The sequence below is a fragment of the Salminus brasiliensis genome, chromosome 2, assembly GCF_030463535.1.
Source record: "Salminus brasiliensis chromosome 2, fSalBra1.hap2, whole genome shotgun sequence".
NCBI classification, from domain to species: Eukaryota; Metazoa; Chordata; class Actinopteri; order Characiformes; family Bryconidae; genus Salminus; species Salminus brasiliensis.
Window position 1 is genome coordinate 50,515,632 of NC_132879.1, and position 17,574 is coordinate 50,533,205.

At 40.4% G+C, this 17,574-nt stretch overlaps 1 protein-coding gene across 1 annotated transcript; it reads right to left on the reverse strand.

The window, feature by feature from the left end:
* Positions 1-1,746: 1,746 nt before the first annotated feature.
* On the reverse strand, positions 1,747-17,223 carry cry1a (cryptochrome circadian regulator 1a). The gene is made up of 14 exons (XM_072673079.1): positions 16,270-17,223; positions 8,964-9,072; positions 8,145-8,287; positions 7,777-7,961; positions 6,752-6,840; positions 6,359-6,499; positions 5,781-6,092; positions 5,496-5,647; positions 5,064-5,266; positions 4,772-4,879; positions 4,350-4,445; positions 3,169-3,246; positions 2,677-2,785; positions 1,747-2,570 (listed from the first exon to the last, which is right to left on the reverse strand). Exons 1-13 carry the CDS (start codon positions 16,425-16,427, stop codon positions 2,682-2,684), a joined length of 1,878 nt encoding a protein of 625 aa, XP_072529180.1. The 5' UTR covers positions 16,428-17,223; the 3' UTR covers positions 1,747-2,570; positions 2,677-2,681.
* Positions 17,224-17,574: the final 351 nt, after the last annotated feature.

The following is a 17,574-nucleotide window of genomic DNA, read 5'->3' on the forward strand; positions in this document are numbered from 1 at the left end:
TCTCCAGACCTGAATCCAATAGAAAATCTTTGGAGGGAGCTTAAAGTCCGTGTGGCCCAGCGACAGCCACGAAACCTGAAGGCTCTGGAGGAGATCTGTATGGAGGAGTGGGCCAAAATCCCTGCTGCAGTGTGTGCAAACCTTGTCAAGAACTACAGGAAACGTCTCATCTCTGTAATTGCAAACAAAGGTTTCTGTACCAAATATGAAGTTTCTTTTTCTGGTGTATCAAATACTTATTTCCCCCAATAAAATGGAAATTAATTATTTAAAAATCATACGATGTATTTTTCTGGATTTTTGTTTTAGATTCCATCACTCACAGTTGAAGATACCTATGATAAAAATTACAGTCTTCTACATGCTTTGCAAGTGGGAAAACCTGAAAAATCAGCAGTGTATCAAATACTTGTTCTCCCCACTGTAAATGTTCTGTTTAAAGATACTCTCTACCTGCAACTAGTGTTTTGAAAGAAACATGGAAATAAATAAATAATACATTTATTAATATTTCAGAATAATCTAAAAATCCTCATTCATTGGTGGGTTTGGGAAAAAAGGTTGGTTCATTGGTGAGGTATGGGAGTAATGAGGGTTTACTAGAGGGGTATGAGAGACAAGGCTGGTTAATTGGTGGAATATGGGATAAGGGCTGGTTCACTGATGGAGTAATGGAGTAGGGCTGATTCATTGGTGGGGTGTGGGAGTCAGGGCTGGTTTACTGGTTTACCTTCTGTTCTGCAGACATGAGGCTGTTGATGTGAAGTTCCTGCAGGCCCATTCCCCTTTCAGTCGCACTGAGTGGCACTATTACCGATGTACTATTACCGGTGGAGAAGGACTGGAGAAGGGCTGGTTCCTTAGTTTGGGGATGGGAAGACAGGACTGCGGAGCCTTGAAGCTACATCTGTTGGGCCTGGTACCATGCAGGGACAACTGATGTACTATTACCATTACATGTCAGCCAAAAGAGGAGTGAAGCATAAGCAGCCTGGCTCATCATTTATCCATGGACCATTGGTTCTTTAGTAATTTGGTTGGATTGCTGCCGAGCCCCACTGCCTTTAACCTGAGCAGAAAATCACTTGATTCAGTCCCGGTTTGGCCGCTTTCTCTAATAAATGGAGCTGCTTTGCCACTCAGTACGACTAAAAGGGGAATGGGCCTGCAGGAACTTGACATCAACAGCCTCATATCTGCAAAGCAGAAGGTCAAACTCAGCATGTGACGAAGCGAAGGCTGGGGGCAAGAAAATGGAAATCGTCCACTAGCGTCCACTCCCTCGAAAACAAACTGGACTACCTCAGCTGAATCAAACTGGAGAAAAACGCAAGTCAGAAAGCAAAGCACACCCAGGGAAGCAAATTGGGGCAAGGCTAAAAGCTAACCAGCTACAATCTCTTAAGCTTGCTAACACCACATTGCACTGAAAGAATACTGAACACCATCCAGTAGATTCTGGAATTAGTAGTGTTTGTTTTACTGTTAAATCTGTGCTATAATATTCAGCTTCTGTGAGCTCATCTTAGCTCCAATAAAAGCAGAGTTTATAGTTGAGTTTTCACAAGCCCTCCAATAAAAGAGTCAGTGTGTTCCATTCTGAGGCAAAATAACAGGGTTGTAAAATAGACTTGTGAAATGGCATCATACTTACTGATATTTATCTGTGATGAGTGAAGCCATTTAGAACAGAGATTAGACTGAGAAACAGCACATTTCTTTCAGTGGAAAGAACGAAAGAGGCAATTTACATTTAAACTTTATTTATTAAACAAGCACAACATGAGTGGACAAGAAGCACAAAGTGATGGAGAACACCCTGATTTAGCGTACAATGATGACAACTATAAGATGGGGACTGAAGCTGAGAGAGACAAGACAAGCAGAGAGGAGAAACAACAGAGAGACAAAAAAGGAGGGTTAGAAAACATCCTTGTGAGACAGAGATGAGGAGAGACGGAGAGAAACCTAAAGAAGAACTGAGGAGAGTGTTGGCGCCAGAAACAAGCAGACAGAGAGAAGCCTCAACCATGTACTGAATGGGCAGACTACAAACGCTCTTTAATGTTTACATATGCAAAAAAAGAACAGATTACAGTTGATCCACAATGATTATTTATATCAAAAATATATCAATGGGTCTATGACTACATGAAATAGAGAAAGCACATACAATATCAAATATGTACAGTTTGTATGTGAGTAATCAAACAAATTCTTATATACAGAAGGGTTTCTGTCCCAAGAGGAGTGCCAACACTCATCACACTCCCTCAACATTGACAGAACAGTGTGGCAGTGAACCACAATTTTTTAATTTACTTTTTTTTCCAAAGCTGGTTAGAATGCTGGCATCTGCTTGGGTGTAGTCCAAGTGATCGTTTTATACAGTCCAACTGTTTAAAAATGTGTGGATGTGCTTACAGGGAGGATCATGCACTCCTAATACCCACAACCTCATCCAAACAAAAGAAAACAAAAACATAATATATATTTGTGTGTGTGTGTGTGTGTGTGTGTGTGCGTGTGTAACAGGTTACTGCTGTTGTTCCAGGTCAATTTGTCCACATCTGAGAACACAAACAAATGACTTTATGAAGCTGAAAGCAGAGACAAAGAGTTATCATTAAAGCTAGAGATAGATCATGATTAGTGTTTAATTGAAAATGGTAGAACCTTCTTTAGGGACTGCACTGCCTCTGAACCTTTGAGCCTGTGCTGGGTCCAGACTCTTCACTGTGACGTTTGCCAGAGGTCTGAGTCATGCTGGAGTGAAGCCCCCGCCCTACAAAACACAAAGACACATGCGTGTTATGCTTCTGAATGCCTAGTCAAGCTTAGAAACAAAGCATTACATATGTCTAGTTCCCGGTGTTCTACAACAATCACTGCTTGCTTGTCACTCAATGTAAATAAAGGGAAATTTAATATGTAGACCTAAAGAGACTGTCAGCTTATTTCCATGATGGTTTTGTTGGTATTACCTATAGGACCCTCCATTAGAAATCAGCAGGGCTGGATTACTAATATTTACATTTGACTTGTAAATAAAAACTGTTCAGAAGTATTTTCTAGTGGAAGTTTTATTGTCTCATTATAAAAAGGACTGATGTCTGCAATGTAATGACTGTCTCTTGAAAAGCATAACTTATTTCTGGAGGTCTTTACCTTTCTGTAGCACAGGACCAGGCATTTGCTGAGCATCCTGCCTGTAACACAACATTCCACTGCTGCTGCCGGAATAACCTACACACAAGCAGAAAGGTTAGTTAGAATGTGCTTAGAATTCTTACGTTTATTTATTTATTATTTTTGCCCACAAAGACTCTTAACAATTTGCTACTTGAGCCTTGTGATTCAAACACTTTTAATATCCTACTATCATTTAACATCCTAGTGATGATGGACGTATCTGCAAATTAACCAGGCATGCTGACAGAATAACCTGCACACAAGCAGAATGGCCAGTTAGGATGTGCTTAGAAATGTGTAAGAAATATTTAAAGTTTCACAGTTTACTTTGCCAAACTGCTCTACATCTGACAGATTCACCTATGGAACATTCGGGTAAGACAAGCAAGATGCTTCTTATGGTTAACATTATATCTGCTTGCTCCCCCAAGCATGCAATTTTCTCCCTTCTGTTTTATACTATAGAGACATGAACATACATGCTTTTAGAGATGGGCTTTATTTAAAATAAATAAATAAATAAAAATTCATAATAATCTAAAAATCCCCATTCATTGGTGGGGTATGGGGAAAAGGGTTGGTTCATTGGTTGCATACTATAGAGACATAAACATAAATGCTCTTAGAAATGGGTTTTAGACTGAAATAATAACCGTCTTTGACGATGGTCTAATCTGCTCTTTCATAACTTTATGGCGAACCTCATTATAAGTCCGTTTACTTTTAGAAGGCTGACTTCAAATCAATTACGTGTTTTGAGCACATTGCCCCTTAAATAAATTAAATGACTGCATGACGTTTTGTGTTTCAAGGCTCTCTCAGTCCACTATTGCTTTTTATTTAAAGATATAAGATCCACTGTTAGAAATATGCAAGAAGGATTTCACAGCGTATCCTTGCTGTCCAATGAAAAACATGCATCTCGAAAATGATGAATTTATTGAAGAAGGTAAAAATGTTCTCAACTTCGAATGAAAGATAAAATAAGAGTTTACTCTATGTAATTTAGAGCATTTCTATTGGTGATAGAGTGTACGGAGCAGCTAAAGGGTTCAAACAATGGCTAACAATGGCTTAAAAATGACTAAAAAAAGACAAAAACAGAGATACATGTTTTTCATTGGACAGCAGCGATATACACATCTGTGTGCGTGTACCTTGTTGTGTGCTGCTGCTGGGTTGTGTCTCCCCTTGGGAGTACACCATCATCCCACTGTGCCATTCCCCTTGAGAGTTACCGGACATTTGGTACCCTACAAGAAAAACAAGGTTTTTGTTTTCACTACAGTTTAATTTAGAGGTTCATGAATGTGGTGTTAAAATAAATAAATATAAAAAAAGAGCTGCTTGTGCTTGTGTGAGGTTTGTACAAAACCAGCTAAGCCAGTTCTAAGCATGACGGCTAAGCATGACTGACTTTCTGTGGAGTTTAACTGGAATCAGATGACATGTTTTCTGTTTTAACAAAAAGAAGGCAGAGGCTATTCCTGTTAACTAGCTCCTGTAAACATTCACAATCATCTACACTTTTGAGGGAACTGCTCCTTTAAAGAACAGCGTCCAGGAGGTTTAATATTACCTGAGGATGCAGCAGCCTCCTGGGAGGTCTCTGCAGCAGGGAGACCCATCATGTTTGAGGAGTTCTCTCCATTTCCATTAGGGTTGGACGGCACCGTGGCCAGCAGTCCTAAGAGAGTCAAGTCTCATTAAGGGAAAAACATTACCTCCAAAAAAATTTTTTATTTTTAATCAAACATTACATTTGAACTAGAAATTACCAAATTTCTAGGCTATGCAAACATCTTTCGTACAGATCTTATCTTTCGTCTGTGCAGTACTTAGTACATTAAAGGCTTGTTAGCTTGACGTACCTAGGCCTCGATAGCAGGACAGCTGCTGGTAGATCTGTTTCATGCGTTCAATATTGAGGCGGCTGGCCTCTGCATGATGCACCATAGGCTTGGGGTAGTGCACACCTATCACACACTTGGCAGCTTTCTGCACACTTTCTGGGGCGTTCCAGGGGTCGTAGATGTACTTGGCAGGAAATCCCCTCAGGACAGGTAAGTACCGCCTATATGACAAGATGGGTCAGATTGTTCAGTATTCTGCTTTCCAGTGTATACTGGAACCACTGCAAGGTCAAACTCAGTTGACCACAGGAAAAAAAAACTATAATCCAAGAATGGATTAAGACTAAGAATATAACACAAAATATTGCCAGTTCTCAGCAGTTTGTGCCACATATCCCATATTGTAATTGAAGCAATAGTGTACTGCAACAGTGCAACTGGGCGACCCACCGTATGTAGTCACCATTGGGATCGGTGCGGCGGCCGAAGCCCACTGGGCAGTAGCAGTGAAAGAACTGCTGGAAGAAGGAGCTGCAGGAGAGCCACATCCAGCTGCCTGCATTAACACTCCAGTCTGCGTCCAGCAGCAGCTCCTCAAACACCTTGTAGCACAAGATAACAGGTAAACAGTGTTTTATTATGCTCTGTAGGGATGCTGTGTTGTACTGCAGTGACACCTACTGGATAAAGCAAGTAACTACCCATCCCTAGTTCATATCATTAAGATCCAGGTACCTTCATGCCCTCCTCCCAGCTGATCCACAGGTCTCCACGTGTGAGAAAACAGGCCACGGCGTGTCGGGCCAAGTGGTGGATCCATCCCTCCTGCCTCAGTTGGGTCATGATGGCGTCAATCCAGGGGAAGCCTGTCCTGCCCTCTGCCCATTTGGCCAGTGCCTCAGGATTGCGATCCCAAGGCATCTGCACGCAGATGGGGTTGCCCTCCATCTTGTCAAAGCGAGGGTTGTTGGTGGCAGCTGTGTAGAAAAACTCTCGCCACAGTAGCTGGCCATAGAGGGAGAGAGGAGGCGAGCTGTTCTTCTTTACCTGAGAGACAAGAGGAGACAAGGACAGCAGAGATTAGGTTGACTGCATTGACTGAATGTTTACCCTCAAATTTGGGTTTCACTCAGTATCTGCCCCAGAAACTCATTCACTTTACATAGAAATGATCACTAGGTTACAGTTCCTTCGCTTCTGTTAATATGTGAACTTCATGGTGAAGTCCATTTAACTCTTTTATATAATAAACTGCATTGCGACCCAATGTGAGAATTCACTATAAGTGATGTATAATATACTGGAATCCATACCTTCCTGTACAGGTCAGTGAGCTTGAAGTAAAAGAGTCGGCACGAGAGGCAGCCAAACCTCAGGTAGGGGCTGAGGCCAGTGGGACTGGCCAACAGGGAGTTGGCATTCATTCTGGGACGTTCAAAGTTGGCGACCCATGCCTGTGAAGTGATAGATTTGCATTAGTCACACACCACATCTAACACTTGTGACAAAATGGTGAAGTTTAAACTCCAAACAAATGCTATTTCTTGAATTCTATTCTCTTTTTTAAGAGCAGTCTTGTGGAGGTTTCTTTTTAATGCATTATGTGTTACATAAAACTCAAGTAGTCAAATTATTTTTTTAAATGGGTAACCGGCTCATTGATGAAAAATTCAGCTTGGAAATGTTAATCAATAAGGCTTTTTAACCTTTCTCTCCAGATGTCTCTCAAGGCGAGTGAGGGCTTCAGTCTCTCCTCCAGGCCACACAGCTGAAGACAACCCCTCTGTGTCAAAACCTACACACACACACACGCGTTACATTCACAAGGTGGACTTCAGACCATTTGAATCAGGCACATATACCAAAAAAACATGTGCCCCTCAATAGTGCATCATCATGATTTTTTTTACTATCAGCTGTATGTAACTTCATGCCCTGGTTCTCTTGTGCATAACTAAAACATATGGTCATAATTTAGGTGGCACAATTAAATGGTTATCCAATAATAAACATCCTTGCAAGGTGGTGAGCTTTTGTTCAACTGCTGGAACTTTTTTTGGTGAGAAAATGGTGACCAGTCATCTCCATTTCCATGACAGAAGATGAGATCTGACCTAGTTTCCTAACTCAATTCAGGCAACGGATCCAACTGATGAATGGCAAAGCTAGGGGTTTCTCTGTTCCATCAACTGAAATCACTGGCCCAGGGCTCCATAGTAAGAGGTCACAAGCTAACCGACAGGGAGTTGTGGGTCATAATGAGTCAATACACACTTGCTTAATAGCTGTATAGTTTTCTGGCCTGGTGAAATAGCAATTCACTCACTGCCTATCTAAACACCCTAATAAAGGGCGAGTTATTCATTTCAAACTGCTACATTGGCCACTATTAAGTCCCAGCAGAGCAAATCAGTGACTGGACTTCTACACATCTACTCATAGAGGCAACATTAACAAACACAAGGGCATTAGCACCCTCCAGTGTACCTGAATATATTTATCCCTAAAATTTATACTACTTGACAAAATAACTACAACTATTCTATCCTAATGGTGTGGCCTTACACACATATATAATATGTGAATAAACTCTGAAACATACATATTATTTAAACAATTTTACCATTTGCCTAAATGACAGATTTGCAACATTCTGTAAATGTTGTCCAACCTAGCAACACAGCATTTCAGAGCAGAGATGTCAATTTAATGAATAAAGCAAGAGACCCACCAAGTTCCTCCAGGGAAGGCACCCCAAACTTCTCATCATGGTCATCAGAAAGAGGTGTGGTGCAGGAGCCCATGACTTCTGCTGTGATGGCCTCGGTCGGAGTCTCCACTGCCTCCATCCTACTGATGAGCGTTTGAAAGCGCTTGTAGGTGAGCGGAGACTGACCTCCATTGAGCTCTATGATCCTAAGAAAGAGAGTCAATGTGGGGGAAAGAAATGGAGGAAGTCAAGGAGAGATTAGGAGAACATCAAAGCAAAAGAAATGGATAACTACAGTCTACCAGTAGCCTCACTGTTCGGAAATTTCTTGGCAGAGAAGCAATTTCTGTGACTAAGAGTTAATGAGTAATGGTTTGAGAAGTACATACTTGTCCAGATCGTAGAGCGTGTGGGAGATGCGCACCGTCACCTCCACGCCTGCCTCGCTGGCCAGCTTCTTAATGGCTGCATCTCGCTCCTTCCCAAATGGCTCTGAATCATACTCATAAGACAGGCGAGTGATGTTCCACTCCTGAGTGTGGTTTAAAAGAAAAGTCTTTTAGATAAAAAAAAAATTGCCTGCACTAGTTCTAGTCTCCAGCAATTTAGCTACCCGAACAATGTGCTAAAGTCAGTCAGAAATGTTCTGTTTAATTATTAATTATATATTTAATAAAGGGGGGGGGGTTAATGGATGTAGCCCACCAGTTTTACAAGGTGCTTCCCAGTGCTCATCTCACAATTTAGCTCAAAACAGACTCTGCTTATTTAGTTATTTGAGCAATGCCATTAAGAAAAACACTTCTGGTTCCAGATGGTTAACAGATGGTTAACAGAGGTTCTTTAGACCTTTAAAAGGTTCACTTACATACACTATTACAATCATGGCTCTTTATAGAACCAAAAGTGGTTGTTCTATGGCATCACTTAAAGCACATTATGTCTAAGAGTGTCCATTGAAGCTGTCCTTCTTTATAAAAAGTGAAAGCATGTTTATGGGCTATTGTGCACATTCACACTCAATATTTTTTCCCCACTCTTAATTAATAGTTTGTCTGGATCATGTTTTAAGGTCAACCTAAAAATTGCAACCAAAAGAAGCTACAAATTAAATTTGTTTAAAAAAACTAATTGTGTAAATTAAATATATGATACAGCATGTCTTAAATATCATAAGTGCATTTCTCTTGTACTAAATGTTGAAGTACCTTGAAGAGCCTGGGGAAGACATCAGTGGGCTGGCCCCGGATTACAAACAAACGGGAGTTGAGTTTGCGGAGGCTGGCGTCCAAGTCCTCCAGACACTGCAGTAAAAACCTGTGTAATACAAAAAAAAGAACAGATGTGAAATAATAAGTATATTTGACCCGGCTACACAGCTTTTCACTTAGAAAACAGGGTTAAAACACTCAAGAAAGTGTATACTTAGCAGCAGTCACAGTATAAAACATTAAATAACTCCTGAAATAAACAGCACAGAAGGTACTCTGATTCACTGGATTTTAACGCTGTGATCGAGGACATTATTGTGGTGAACAAAACAGAGTCAGCTTGAGGTCATTAGTGTAATAGCTCATAATTGCATGATGAACCTTAACTGCACACAGCAGTGCTTAAACTGAAGGCAGGCAAAGTGAATAGAACATCCTTCTGTTTTTAATACAATGCCTTATGTGCAAAAGGCTTTTGGAGCTTCCTGCTTTTAGGAAGGGATGTTTTTGAATGCAGCTCAGTGGAAAAAGTACATTAGGTGAGATCAGTACTTGGACTAGTTATGACATTTCATCTTCTAAGCTCATTTATTATGAAAGAGAAAGTGAAAGAGGTCCCAGATCAGCCTGAAGAGGTAAATTATTACAGCAGACACAGATTCAATTTCATCCACTGAAGGGAAAGGAGGGGAGTGGCAGATCCTTTATGATTTATAGATGGAAACTACACCATTCAATGCAGTTAATCAAGTATATATGGTCATATATTCTGGTCTGTTTGCAAATTCTACAAGCTCAAGGCATAGACTTTGAGAGTAATTACGAATACATCACAAGGCACTGCCTATTTTTTAATTAGCGCTAAGCAATATGGAAACATTTTATATCACAATATTAGATCTTTTTGCACAATATACAATATTTATCACAATATTTTGTCATGTAGACAAAATCCAGTAAAAGTGTACATTTTTAAGCACTGACAATATCCATGATACACTTAAACATAAAACATATTGTATACCACAATAACAAAAAATATTGCGATACGATACAATAGTCATATTGCCCAGCTCTACTTTTAATATTGTTTATGTTCTGTGAAAACTACAGATTAATAATAAAAAAAAAAAACAACAACAACAACAACATCTTGTCATGACTGACGGTTTCTGTTCAAACAGGGAACACCCAACACCTTCTGAATGGTTCACCGTCAAGGGCAGGGGGGCATTCTAGCCTAGTAAAACTAAACTTTTGGAGGCTGTGGTATGTGACTGTGTTACAGGGGCAAGTTACAACAAATCCATAACCACAAAGCTACAGGTTTAACTTTGTGTGGTGACCTGGAGGTTCTAATATCCCAGCCCTTCTTAATGTATTATGTCACTGTAGATGACTAATTGTGTCCTCAAGCTGTGCTGTGGACATTTAGATCTATGAAAAAGCTTCTGCAAATCTAGCTTAGGCATCCGACACAACAGACAAACAATGATAAACCGTACACAATCCTTTATGCTCTAAACATTCTACACAGAACTGAATACAATGAAACACAATGGCAATTAAAACCAGCAGGCTAATCCGTGTGGGTGTGGAAGGGACAAAAGGCCTCAGGCCTCATTGGGACAAAAGGATAGATGCCTGTACTCCATTATGTAAGTCTACTCATCATGTAAAATGCCCACCTGGACTCATGCCCCACAAGAACCTTTGGCCAACCACACTGCTACCTCTGGTGAACCTCCAGAAAACCTCTGGCCAACGTCCCTGCTGACCCCTCATCAGCCTCCACACTGCTGGCCAACCGATGCTCAATCTTGAATCTTTATTTGATTTGTTGGCACTCTAAAACATTGCATGAACCAGTCAAGCTGTCAACAAACCAAAACTTGCTAGAGAGTGCATTTCCACAAAGGTGATCCATGCAATAATTATTAACTACATAACACTCCACTGTCTAACATGGCCTGTTAAAAGAAAAGGAACATATTCACTAAAACGAAATATTTATATAAATATTTAGCACAATGACCATATAAAGCCATTATATAAATGCCATTGGCAAAAATGAGAGATGGAATGAATTCTAATACATTGCCATACATTTTTGTACATTCAGAATTTAGTACTACTGCCAAACCTGACTTCTATATAGGGCTGTGACAGGTAATCAATGACAATGGGGGGATAAAAAAAAATAGATAGCAATGTTACTGACGGAAGAAAAAAGGGGCCTTGAAGCTACTCTTGTGGCAAGTGGTGACTAATGTAAAACCTCTAAAGGCACTTAAGTCAAGTGAACAAGAGCACTATAGTGGTATATCATTACCTGAAGGGAAAATCACTGTCAGAATGAAGAGCATAATTTTCCATGCCTTTATTTTCCTAAGCCGCAGAAAAACTCTAGCCAGAATAACGACAGGCTGTTCTGGGCCACCCACTCTATGACTTTCTAATAGTTAGGGGACTACTTTTATTCTTTATTTTGCCCAAATGTATAAATATTCATAGATTCTTAGCCAGGCTTTGTGCAAAAAAACAAAACAATGAAACATTTAATCCTGACAACATTTTTATGTTTTGGATTAATTAAAGCAGCAAGCTGAGGATAAATGACTGTACCATCACTCCAGCATTCTAGATATGAATTTCCATCTCGTGGCCACTTCATTGTTATATAACACAGACACATATATACACCCATAAAGTGGAGAGAACAGAACATTAGCACTCCTTTTGCTCAATATAGCAACAATTACACTTTTTCTCAAACAGTGTCGTCCACAAAGACAGAGCCTACAGACTTTAGTGCTGTCCTGTGCTATGCTGGCTTTAGTGGTGTCCTTGGCAGTTGCCAGGGAACAGGGCCAGTAGTAGACTGCATTATTCTGCTAATAATAAGTGGGCACACTGCCATAGTCTCAAAATACAAGACTGAGTCTAAACTAGAGAATGATACATTAAACTCATGCTGCCCACACACAGATATAGATGAACTACAACTACAATAATAAAAAATGTATTTGACATTTGCAAAGCTGGAGTGGCAGCAGTCATGTCACCAGGACATTTGCTTGATAAATAATGAAGCAGAAATCAAACATCTGTATCCTTCAAATCTAAACCTTTTAAGTATGCACTGACTGCCATTATCAGCATAATTGTCAGTGACCCTTGATTACTGTCAAGTAAAACTGCTTTTCTATGCAAAAAAAAAAAAAAAGATCTACATTAAAGTTTTACTGGGGACTAATAAAGATACAGATGTGTCCGCACACCTAAAGCACAAGCTAATTAATGCATGTTAGTAATACAGGTCAAATTCTAACTCTACAATTCTAATGAAGGTCCAATTCTCATTTCTAATGGAGGTAAAAAAAAAGAAAAGGAAAAAAGCTAGTCAAATGCTAATGCTGATCTTTACTCCAGATATGATAAGACATCAGGGTCATTTTGCCTGTTCTGTTCCTGTCCTATCAGTAGTGACTTCAGTTTGGGGTCTATAGGAAGGTATATAGGGGTCAGTAGGGGAACCAGTCACTAATCATATAGTAGCCATTACAACAGCCCCTTTCTGACACACTGACCCATATCTGTGCCTCAGACAATAGAAACATAAACCACAGGACAGCAGGTAGTGACAGTACGTACTGAATTACATCAAAAGATTGTGTGTCAAGAAATTCACCTTGACTTAAGCATATCCACTGCGTTTACAGAAGGTAAAAATGTACCTACCCTTTAATGAAAGTCAATGTAAAGGTTTTTATTGCAAGTCAATTTGGAGCATTTGTATCGGTCCATTCCTTAGAATATTCTTACACTACATAAAGAAGAAGTACCAGATTTTTAAATTTGAGATTTTAGGCTTTTGCATGACTGTGATGATATGAAAAGTTTAACAAACATTATGTAAAATGAGCAGTGTAGTCCTGGGACTACCCAAGTTCCTGGGAGCCAACTACTTTCTAGCTAGAGAGAGAGAGAGAGAGCGAGAGAGAGAGCGAGAGCGAGAGAGAGGGGGTGGTAATACTCAGATCATCCCTGTTAGTCCAAGTGTGAAATGTTTATGGCCTATATTACAGTGCACTGTCAGCTACTGTATAACCACAGACAACCTCCTTGTACGTACAAACACACTTGGCCAGTACAGCCTGATTTGGATTGCAATATTTTTAAAAGCTGTCAAACCCTCAACTCTTAAATAAATACACCGGACAAAGGAGACCAAATAGGTCAGAAAGAAATGCGGTGGTCTCTGAGCAAGTCCAGCTAATATGCTAGGAATGAAGCACAGTTGATGAAAGATGCTTCTGTCTTTTAAATATACACTGTGACAAAGCTGATGAAAAACGTGGTCTTGAACGGGCCAAAAAAAAAAAAGAAAAAAAGAAAAGAAGAATACAGCATGCAAGAACATGACCGCTTGTATGGAAAAAGGAGTGTAACAGAAGAGTTAAGAGGCCTACAACTGAATGGTTTAGATAACCAAACATAGAGGAACACCCAGAGGGGAAAGCCAGGAAGTACTGTATCTAATGCAACTGAATGGCAACAAATTCTAGGGCATGTTTTTTTTTTTTTTTTTTTTTTTTTTTTTTAGACACAACTAGACACAAGACACAAAAATAATGTTCACACATATCAATCATAGTATCTCATCTTTCACTCACATTTGCAAACATAGTACTGATTAAAAATCTTATTTAAATTTAAATTCACAGTTCGACCATTTCTCTGCTTGTTTCAATGAGCTGTGACAAATTATTCTCTTTAAGGGCTGAAAATGAAAACTGGAAATAAATAATATTTTTGAAAGAATACAAATATAACAAAAAAAACTTAGTAACTGTTCCTGAGCAGAAACAGTCATTTGACACTTTTGTTAGCAGTTAACATACATTTTTAGTGTAACATTTCATAGCATTTTAAGCAGGGAATCTGCAAACTCTGTTGACAATGTGAAACACTGCATTTGGACTATTCTTATATACTTTCCTATTCCAACGGAGGTCCAATCCTCCCTTTCCAACAGAGGTCCAATCCTCCCTTTCCAACGGAGGTCCAATCCTCCCATTCCAACAGAGGTCCAATCCTCCCATTCCAACAGAGGTCCAATCCTCCCATTCCAACAGAGGTCCAATCCTCCCATTCCAACAGAGGTCCAATCCTCCCATTCCAACAGAGGTCCAATCCTCCCATTCCAACGGAGGTCCAATCCTCCCATTCCAACGGAGGTCCAATCCTCCCTTTCCAACGGAGGTCCAATCCTCCCTTTCCAACGGAGGTCCAATCCTCCCTTTCCAACGGAGGTCCAATCCTTCCTTTCCAACGGAGGTCCAATCCTCCCATTCCAACGGAGGTCCAATCCTCCCATTCCAACTGAGGTCCAATTCAAACAAATGTATAACCCAAAAACTTCAACATTAATTATTCCTAACTAATCCTGAGCAGGAACAGCAAGTTAGCACTTTTGTTGGCAGTTTTCATTTTTAAGTGTTAAATGTATCTCTGCGCATTGCACAAATTTCCAAAGATCATCGTTATGTAATGTGTGAGTTCACTTAATTGATTTTTACCAACAAGCACAGGCATTTGTAAGCAAATAATCTGCTAACATTTTGGACTTGATTCATTGGTCATAGCTACATACTGGGGCAATGTACCATTTTACAAAATGTAAAACTCCACAGACTGTATGTGCAGACATGTACTTATCAATACAAACTAAAAACTTCTAATAACTTTTATTATCTAATAAATTTATTATATTATTAATGTAAAAGAAACTAAATGAACCATTTTTGTTGATTAATGTTTCAAATTTTCACTTCATCAGTGAGTGAGTAAGAACTGCAGCTTCTGAAGGTTTAAACACAAAAGGAGGGGACGCACTCAGAAGGAGACTCTAAGAAAGACTAATGAGGTTCATGCAAACCTGTCATAACTAGAGTAAAGGTCCCCAACAGTCCGTGCATTGAGCTGAGTATCAGCAGTGAGATCTTGCTTCTTTCCGGAACTGTTACGACTTGCTGGCAGTTTAAGCTGTCTTATCTCTGAAGTTGTCACTGTGTAACACAGAACCTGTGTCTTCAGTGAAGAACCCTGAAAGAGCCCCTTTTAAGAATGTACAGTGTACGGCCTCCTGCGAATGCCTGAGCACAATATCTGATATCTGATCAAAATATTGGGTTACTGTGAACAGCTAAGTGAGGTGAAGATGACCTGATTCCAAAAGGCATCAAGTTAATGATGTACGTTCCTTAATATTTTAAGCAAGAGTACTTTTTTTATTTAGACTTTAACAAGTCTTTCCTTTTGTTTAAGAGATTGTAGTCTCCAAGTATTCAAGCTATGTGAGAATCTTGAGCTGTCTTGCACTGGTTTATTATGATATTCAGACTAGGTAAATGCAAGGGACATAGCAAAACCTTACACTTCTGAGGTGGTCATTTTTTAACTTTGAAGCTGCAAAAAGCATGAGGAGTCCAAAAGGAGCTCTTTTTTTAATGTCTAAACATACCTTAGCTCATTGTAGCCAAAGGAGTGCTAGACAATGCTGCACAGTAGAATAGCACTACTAACAGCACAGTCTGCTTAATCTTCCTGAAGCTCTTTTGCAGGTTCTTTTTTTATTTTTTAATTTGACCTCCTTGTCTTGGTCTTCCAGACACAAACCTGACCTCCTGACCTTTACAGAAGTAAAGACAGAAAAATTCCAATTTTGATTTTTCTAATTTTCTGATAGAAAAAGAATGGTTCAGACTGTTTCATGGGAAATGCTCAGTTGCTCACAGTGGTGGTAATAACAACCATATGTCCACAGTTTTTTAAAACTCTCTCAAAGCTAACCTTACAGAGTTATAACAAAATTATACAAATATATATAACAAATACAGCAAACGTTATCATACTCTTAATACACCTTTCAATATAATTTTAGAGTTTTGATAGATAGTCATGATATTTCTTTCATTACCAAATGCAAAAAAAAGTCATTTTTAACCAGATGTAGAGCAGCAAATGTTGAAAAGTCACTTTACTAAAATAAATTAATAAATAAAATTTCCCACCCATATTGCCCACCCCTACTGTTTTACAATGGGACACTGTTTTACAATGGTACTCAGGATTTTGGCCTTAACTATATTATTATTATTATTATTATTATTAATTGACATAATGTACTATGTAAGAGTGCATGATTGCTATGCAGGTTGTGGGTAGAGAACATAAGGGCTGAAGTTACATTGCTATGGTACACTTCAGGTGCATTTCAGGGCACACACTGCTTCCTCACCTCCACCTGTTGATTCCCACGTTGGACGATCCCGCAAACCAGGGGTCAAGGATGTACACGCAACGAACAGTGTCCGCTCCCTGGATCGACTCTCTGAGGGAAGGATTGTCGTGGAGCCTCAAGCCCTTCCTGAACCAGTGGATCGTATGTACGACCATTACTTCACTGGACAAGACCCTTAAGGATGTAGCTAATGCTCTGACGCGATCTCGTTCACCACCACAACAACAACAGTGTATGCAGTCACAGAGGGTCCAGAGGGGGAAAGTCCCTTAAAAGGGAATTATTTCTCAGTCTTAATGTAATATGCGAGTAAATACGTGGAAACGGTAAAAAAAAATAAAAGACAAATTATCCTTGCTCTAACAAGACGTTTTCCATCATGTCAAAGGATTTGGACAGCGGCCACAGCTGAACCATTTGGCCACGAGTAGGCTCGCCTCGCCCGCCTGGAGCCGAATACGCGACGGGCTTTAGGACCGGGCTTTCCACCGCACTTCCCTTCCCTGTTGTATAACTTGTTTTTCAGAATGACGGAGAAAGAAATAAAACACGCAAAAACATGCGAACATGTGCTCAAAAGCTCGACCCGACACGCTAATTCAGGGGTCGAGTAAGTTATGGTGTATATTTAGCCAGCTAACGTGCTCTCGGGCCAGGCTAAACGGGAGCGAGCGTGCGTGCGCGCGCGCGCAGACCATCCAGAACGGTCCCGATTATGTAAATATTAACAGTCGCGAAAACCGCTTTTTAGACGCTTCTGAAGACCGAAGCAGGGAACAAGCGCATGTCACGAAGAGTAAAGGCTCATCCTCAGCAACCCCAGCTCGTTTGTTGTCGTTCTCGGCCCTCCTTCAGTCCGGTCGTGAGCGTTTTTTCCCACGGCGACACTCCCGTGCTCTTTCGGCCATATAACTCACTCGCTCCCCGAGTCGCTCTGGCTCCGCCCACGGCGCTACGCACACGGGACGAAGCGCTTTTGATTGGCTGCTCCGGGGCTTGACGCAACAGAGCCCGGGTCACGTTCTTGTAGTGTGATTAATCGCGCCGTTGTGTTTTATAGAGCCAAAACGACGCCGAAGCCCCGCAAACACTTCAAAACTGTCACCGCTTTACGACGTACGTTGCGGAAAATGTAAAAGATGGCTGATACACGACGCTCGACAGCAGATTTCCCCAGAATAACAGCATTTACAGTGACGCTCCTCCCATCTTGACGTTGATTGGCTGGAGCCGAAGTACCCGGATCGGCACATGATATCAGGCATGAGCGACGTGTAGCGGTGTCGTTCTGTGAGGCGAAGG

Bases quoted from the DNA above. Each gene is read 5' to 3' on its own strand.
- cry1a (XM_072673079.1), bottom strand. From the start codon at position 16,427: ATGGTCGTACATACGATCCACTGGTTCAGGAAGGGCTTGAGGCTCCAC. The intron at 4,880-5,063 runs GTACGTCAAGCT...TGACTCTCTTAG, and splicing joins GTCCTGCTATCGAGGCCTAG to GACTGCTGGCCACGGTGCCG. The intron at 4,446-4,771 runs GTAATATTAAAC...TTTTTCTTGTAG, and splicing joins GGAGGCTGCTGCATCCTCAG to GGTACCAAATGTCCGGTAAC.